At 35.5% G+C, this 7,678-nt stretch overlaps 1 protein-coding gene across 2 annotated transcripts in view; it reads right to left on the bottom strand.

Moving 5' to 3' along the window:
* Positions 1-1,423: 1,423 nt before the first annotated feature.
* The window catches only part of SGCZ (sarcoglycan zeta), a 253,050-nt gene continuing 246,795 nt past the window's right edge, over positions 1,424-7,678 (bottom strand). For both annotated transcript variants that reach the window (XM_009277404.1, XM_019471552.1), the window contains one exon: positions 1,424-1,636. In XM_009277404.1, the coding sequence (XP_009275679.1) occupies positions 1,424-1,636 (213 nt within the window). The remainder of the gene's footprint in view (positions 1,637-7,678) is intronic.

Raw genomic sequence — 7,678 nt, 5'->3', positions numbered from 1 at the left:
AATCAAGCCATCTTCCACAATAGGAAACATTTTTATACTGTTTTACATTCCTGGGTTCTGCAAGTTTCAAGATACTCTTGTTAATCAATGTTGTGATAAATTTACTAGCAGCATACCAAAGTATTTTTTATAAGATTTCAATTACCAACCAAGCCAAACAAGTATGAACATTGATACAAGAAAGAAATCCCACATCAAACTTGTCAAAAAAGGAAGTCAGTAGTGAGATCTGAATGCAAATGGGGCTGCACAATTTAAACACAGACCTGATAAAGTCAGTGTAATATCAATGAACTTTTTAATATTGAATGTCATTTAATATGTGTTCTTATATATATCACTATTACTTTGAAAACCTTAGCAGCAGATGGTAAACAAAAGAGAATAATAACTGTGAATGTCATACCAGTTGTTAGTGCATTGCTTCTCAGCATTACACGTTACATTAGTACTAACGTTTGTACTGTGTTCAAATGGCAGCAGTCAGACGTAGCTAGAAAATGAACAAGATGTACCTTTGAAGATTTTCTCTTGTTTTTGCGTTTGCCAATTATAAATACCTTGTGAAGAGCAATACACTGATCAACAAACATATCATCAGTATTTCCCTCTTTACCCTGTTCTTCTTTTCCAGAAACTGTGTGTTCTACTTAAAGCCATCGCTTCACATGCAGTAGCCACGAAAATCCTATATAAGGCCATTCAGATCTGACAAACAAGAGCAGATGTCTTTTTAACTCTGCAAGGTAATATTGCTGAGCACCTCCAAAATTTACCTAGTGTACAAAACCCTAGACTTAGTAGACAAAGAGTAATAACACGCTTTTAAAGAAACCAAACTCAGGGAGGGATTCTGTCTCTTTTTGTGTTAAAAACCATTTACTGAATTTAATTGTTTAGTAAAGCAAGCATCACACAATGCTTCAAAATTTTAAAATTCAGGGATAAAAGTTTACATCCAAAAAGATGAATGGAAAATTGTGCTTTCAGACAGTAAAGTTATTTGTCATACATGGGGAACCAATTCATCTCACCATCAGATTCTGGGTAAATTTGTTTATGTACTGTATATATATATATATGCAGTTCATATCCAGGTCCTGCAAAAATCTAAAACTATGTGCTTCACTTCATGTAGCAAAGGCACCTGTGTAATTCTCCCTTTTGGACAAAAGGTGATATTATGTTCCAGGTTTCCTGATGAAGAATACATTGATTTCTGAATATCTCACTCCCATCTCTACGTTGAGTGGCAACACAAACCACAAGAGAAGGCAGCGCTGTATTCCTGCTTACACTGGAAGAAGTTGCTCTGCAGGCCATTTGAAGCGTCGAACTTGTCACAAGGGAAACCGAGCAGAACTGTGAAGCAGAGGGATAGTAACAAAAGGCTATTCTGGTGTGAGGATAAATTGGAGTCATTCTAGCTCCACAAGCAGATGTTGCTACTGGATTGACATGTGGAGCCTGCTCCTGCTGGGGACAGGTAAAGTTTACCATTGGGACACACGCAGAGCTCATAGATAGTCTGGCGAGGAGCTGAAGAGCTGGGTGAGGAAGAGGAGGAGGAGGAGGAGGAGGAGAAGGAACCCACTGGTAGATTTCCCAGACGGATTGTATCTGCGTTTAAAAATATCTACACAAGAGGGGGGAAAAAAAAAATGTAAGTTTCTTTCAGCATCATGACATATTTTAAAGACTTGCTTTGAGGCAAAGCCATGAGTTTTTTAGAAATATTAAAAAAAAAGAAATATTTTATTAGAATTATTAGAAAGGTTATTAGAAATATTAAAAATATGTATTAGAAATAATTATTTTTAGGAATAAAAAAGCTGTCAGCATTTCTTGTTTTTCAACTCTGTGTAGTTGTATAACCACTAACACTCATTACTACAGTACATGCAAATACTTCACCCAACATGTTTATTCAGATTCTTGAATAGGTTGAATTTTCACTTGTACGTTTTATGATAAAAATTTATTCATTAATGGCAGTAGCATATGCTTGCTCTGGAATGATTTGTATTTTAATAAGTGTGAAGTGATATTAAAGCACATTCCCCAGTGTGTTCCTGTAAGCAGCTGGAAATATGTGCTGAACTGTGCTAAATTGTGGGGGTTTAACAATAGCTACATCCAGAGAATAATTAAATAAAGGTACAGAGTCATACGCACAAAATAAAGAGCTTAGCTGACCTATATTAAGAGGAGAAAAGATTTCAGGTTAAAGTCTTATTAAGAAGGTCATCAAGCTATTCCCATTTGTTTCTGAACATTGAATATGATTAAAAATACTGGGTTTTTTTTTAGTCTCCTTCCATTGGAAATAACATAAGTCAGTATGAGACAGTAAATACCAGCAACGTTCATGAATCTGTATCGAGTTCTGCAATGTTTACACTTACATTACATTTTCAGGGTGTTTAATAAACAATGTCATGAAATTAGGTAACTAAAACAGGAAAAACCCATGTTTTCCATTGGTATAAACAGATGAGTTTCCAGCTGCTTATAGTTTATTTTTTTATTTATTGAAGGAGTAAATGAGAGCCAAAGTAAGATCAGTCATTACTTCAGGTGCAGACTATGAACTTCAAGACGACAGGTAACAAATCAAAATGGTTTTAAGCCCTGCAGATAACAGTACGAAGCTTAGGAAAAGGTGAGTTCCTTAAATACTTACTAGTGTTTTTTATAAGGTATTGAAAATCAACAAAGGCAGCTTGATACCATTATATCACAGTGTTGGCAGTACGTGTAAAGAATCTGGGGAGATATGGCATGTATTTTTTTTTTTTCTACAGGAGACAAGTATTATTTTATGATAAAATCAGTGGTATATGGCAGAAAAGCAGCACAGAAACACTATTAAGCCCCTGCTGCAGAGAGGTGAAGGACAGCAGGCTGGGAAAAATTTGAGGAGAGAAGACTGTACAAAATCCCCTACAAAGACTGATGCACAGACATGTTGCCGTTCACAGCAGAAGCACTGTAAATGACTGGGATCATCGAAGGAAATACAGGCTGAAAGTAGCCCCAAACAATATAACCGCCCATCATTGTGAGTTCTCCACCTCCCAGAGTAAGATACTGTCATCACTGCCAATTTACACTAAAAGGGACAGAAAGGGAGAATCTCAGAGGCACAGGTGACAACCGCATGGCACGATGCCTGTTTTAATTCACATCCTGACTGATAGAGGAATTGATTACAAAACTAAAATGCAGCAAATTATTATCTTTGTTCTGTAATTTATATGACAAAGTTATGAATAATTTACACACACATACACACATTGCTGCTTTAAAAGTCCAGTATTATAGACCTGAAATAATTAGGAGTCAAAACCCCCGCAGAAATAATTTAGATGGAAGAAATTTGGATGGTGTTGGGAACAATTTAATAATGTTCTGCCAGTATTACAACTGAAAAAAAAGATTACACATGTAAAAACATTCAGCTCAGCTAGGAGTAAATGTGAAAGTAACTATAGCAAGCATAATAAGAAAACAAAATAATAGATGGGGGAAAAAAAGAATTTGATAGCAAACTAGAAGTTAGGAATTGCTAAAATTTAGGAAGGAAACAAAGGACATAATCATCAGTCAGTGGAGTGACGGGTAATAAAAAGTACACTTTCATTTCTCATATCAAGAATAAATGAAATGTTAACAAGTCCACTATTAATGTAGCAATGGTGGAGTTATCAATAGTATTGAGTAAAAATCCAGTTGCATTCAACACTGTAAGCTCTATATAAGTGTATCTGTAAGTATAAGTGTATCTTTTATACTGAATAGTGCTCAGCATAGTTCTGTACTTGGAGAAAGATCAAGTATTGATGTCAGAACATGACTGTGATAAAATACTTTCAATTTCAACAGTAACTCAACAGGATATTAAACAGGAGCCAGTAATGTCATATACTTTTAATCAGCAGCTTTTGATATCTTTTAACAAATAGATCTCAAAAAAAATCTGAGCAGCCTTTTGGACTTTTAATACTGATTTTCAGTAAGCCCTGATATACTTAGAATATCAAAGAAGATAAGAAAAAGACTATTTCTATGCTTTTGTTTAAAAAAATAGAAGCAGGAGATATTAGAATATTATATACGTGATAATAAAAGGCACTTCAGTGTAGAAGACATACATGTAAGAACATCCAACAATAGAACATTAGCTATTTGTACTTTTGACAGAGCGTGTGACTGGCCATTTTAACAGTTTAGCTGCAGTGGTGATGGGGAAGGATCATGAGAAATCTGTAAATCAAAATTAAATGGGTTCTAAAAGACATGTCTTGTTGATTCAAACTCAGAATTAACTCAGAAAAAATCAGAGGACATGTGTCAGACATCAGGCTAGATTAAATTCTCTTGAACTTTATTATCTTTTTTTCTGGGAGCTCAATATTTTTATGTGTTTGTTTACATCAGGACAGCTACGCTTCTGCAACCCTCATTGCAGATGTTCTGTAGTGTACTGCTCTAAAACTAATCCAGTGGACCTTACTCCAGTGTGCATTGCAATACAATGTAGGTCAGTTATTTTGCTCATTAAATTAAATGATCTTTTTAATCATAGCTGTGCATGCTTTTCCACTGGTGCTTACAAATTTCACACTGTGATGTAGATCAATCCAGGTTTTTCTGGTGTCATAATCTTGAGTGGTAGCTATCAGGTCCTGTCCCAGCACGCATCCCAGAACATCTGGTGAGCAACGCGGATACAGGGGTATGGTGTCTGAGAAAAACTGAAGTGGCTTCTTGTGAGGATGTATCTGCTGCAGTGAGTCTAACAAGCTCTATGCCTTTTCAGAAAGCTGGGAAAGCTGTGCAATTTAAACAGACTCCTATAGCTAATCCCTGGGGAAGCCCGAGATGACGAGGATTAATAAAGATGGCTTAAAGCTAGCATTAAAATCTACTCTGTACATATGCTGTCAAGGTTATAAATAAAAGACTAACTTTACAGATGTAACATTGCTATCTATTAGTTAAGCAGGGGTCTAAATATATCATTATAGTAGCCCAATACATAAGGAATTTCAGAGGAACATAGTCCATGTTTGAGGATATACCCTCCCCCCTCCTATCATCTGCTAAAAACTGAAATTCATGGCCGAAAAGTCCTCCAACATCAGTAAAACTTAAACTACTTACCGTTTTATGCCTGATGTTGTGAGGTATTTACAGAGAAGGGAAGAAGTGGCAAGACAAAAAAACTGAACAGTATTATGTTCCCAGGGAACACTGTTGCTAGATGACAGTAGTTAATGGAAGTGCTTGTATACACAGTCTTTCTCTAATCTTTCGTGCTGTGAAAGGTATGAGATAAGCCATTTAATACTTCATACGCATCGAGGCCATGCAAGCCAGTCATGCTCTTTCTGCGAGTCTCATACCTCAGCAGATAAATAGGCAAGGATAAAAACAAAACTTTTATCCATTCTTGAAACATTGTAGGAGACTGACTGAGAGGTTACAAAATGGAAAAGGCAGCAGCTACTCAGAGAAATGCTATTTCACAGAGAGCAGAGCACTGTGCAGCATCATTCCCTCTAAATACTTAAGGTTTAGAAATCCTAGATCACTGTTTTGTCTTGTGCATCTTAGTGCCGAGAAAAATATATTAACCCTATAATTTTTAAAAGTAGACCCGGTTTCTGGCTAATTAAAGTAGCAAACTGAATCAGCCTGTAGGGCATGTGATAGGAATGGAAAAATTGTACTCTTTTTACATACATTTTTTGCTAATGGAGATCTGCAAGTCATCTGTTCATCAGACTGTATTGTTAATCTGCGAGATTAAGAGTGAGAGGGAAAAGGAGAGGAAGGCAGGCCAGAAAGTATAGGTTATCTACAAACCAAAGAACTAAATTGAAGGAGAGAACTTTCAGTGGGCAAGATATAGACATGAGGTAAAAGATCAAATATTCGTACATGCCATTTCATACAGTGATATGAACCTGCCATGTATAAAAGTTTTCCACTGGGTTCATGACTAAGTCCTCTCAAAAGAGGAGATGATAGGCTAAGCTGATAAAGCCAAACAAAAGAGTTAGGATTTATAAACATTGAAGAATTTTCTGTATTCATGTACAGTTTGATTAGACAGGTAATTCTACAGAGCTGCAAAGGCATATTTCAGGACTAATGTAGGTAAGAAATGGCAGGAAACTGGAGGAAATGTGGAAGAAAAGAAGGAAAACTGAAAGGCTGGTGTTCATCAACCAGTATGAGGAGACAGTGTAATGACATCTCACTAGATAAACCTTTTGGATTCCCTTAGGCTCTTCAGAATTAATCTGAATTATAACAATGCAAGTTTTTTGTCTCGTCTTTTTGCTCTTCTGCATATGCTGTCAGAAGCATACATACAAAGAGGATTATATAGATTGGGTCACTAGACTCAACTATATAATTTTCATATGCCAGTATGTTTTAACATTCAAGGTAGAGATGAACTATAAGATAAATTGCAGTACTTCAGTTCACATGGGCCATTTGTTCTAACACTTGTCTGTGTTTTTGACATTTACTTTAAAACCATTTGCCTAAACTAGCTTTCATGAAATCTGAAAGATAGTTCTGAGAAAAAGAAAACAATATCATGATGGAAAATTAAAATATTAACTTGATAGCATATATACTGTACAATCTAAACATATGCTGGCACAATGTCTGGAACCATATCTGTCATAATGATTAATAGTATTGAGGAACAGTTAAACAGTGAAATCAATGTGATGACTGGGATGAAACTGAATATAATAAACATTCAGAGAAGACCAAAAGTTCTAGTACAATCTGTGTATTGAAAATGTATGCTCTGCAGGAGCAGGATCAATTGACCACAAGACAAATGAGACCTTTAGGCCAAAGCGTGGTCTGGTGTGGTGAATGTTCTCTTTCTAAAGATTATACCTGATACACCTGGACAGAGCCACCCTGGCAAGTTTCTTTTATTAATATTGCTCCCATTCCCACCTCCATGTTATGCCTGGAACTACTGACAACTGAAAGTGATTTGAAAACTAACATATATACTTGTTAAATATAACATTGTACATAAGTGAAGTGTACAGTTCCTGCCTGAATGGAAGATTTTATGTTTTGACTCTTCAATACTGAAGTGGTGTTTATGAGAGTCATGTTTCATTTTAAGTACACATTTTTGTAAATTCGTGTTAAATAAACACAAGCATATATTGTAACTTCTGAGTTACAAGCCCAGTGCAATTTTTATAGGTGGCTACTGAAGCAAAAATTTTCCGGTGTATTTATTCTTTCTATTAAGGAAATAATTTTCAGTGATGATCAAATGGGGTTGCTGTGAATGTTGACCAGTAGAAGTTTACAAGCTCCAGTGCTTATGGAATGCCAATGGTAGTCTCGTACACAAGAATTCCCAGAATCAAATTCTACATGATATAAGAAGTCTTTGCAAATTCATTCAATCAGGGGACAGATGTGACTTCTTTGTGATTTATGTACCCAACCCAGAAAGGGAAATGTATTTGGAATATTTGTGCTTAGTCTACCAAGTAAAAAAAAATATTAATTAATTACCATTCAAATCAGAACTAGATTAAAATGTGATATTAATGGAAAATATTTTATTTATATAATAAATTATTCATTGTAACTTCTTTTTCTCTTTCTAATAAAATGG

Source organism: Aptenodytes forsteri, unplaced genomic scaffold (assembly GCF_000699145.1).
Source record: "Aptenodytes forsteri isolate BGI_AS27 unplaced genomic scaffold, ASM69914v1 Scaffold65, whole genome shotgun sequence".
In the NCBI taxonomy this organism is placed as follows: Eukaryota; Metazoa; Chordata; class Aves; order Sphenisciformes; family Spheniscidae; genus Aptenodytes; species Aptenodytes forsteri.
This window is presented reverse-complemented; position numbering and strand designations above follow the sequence as displayed.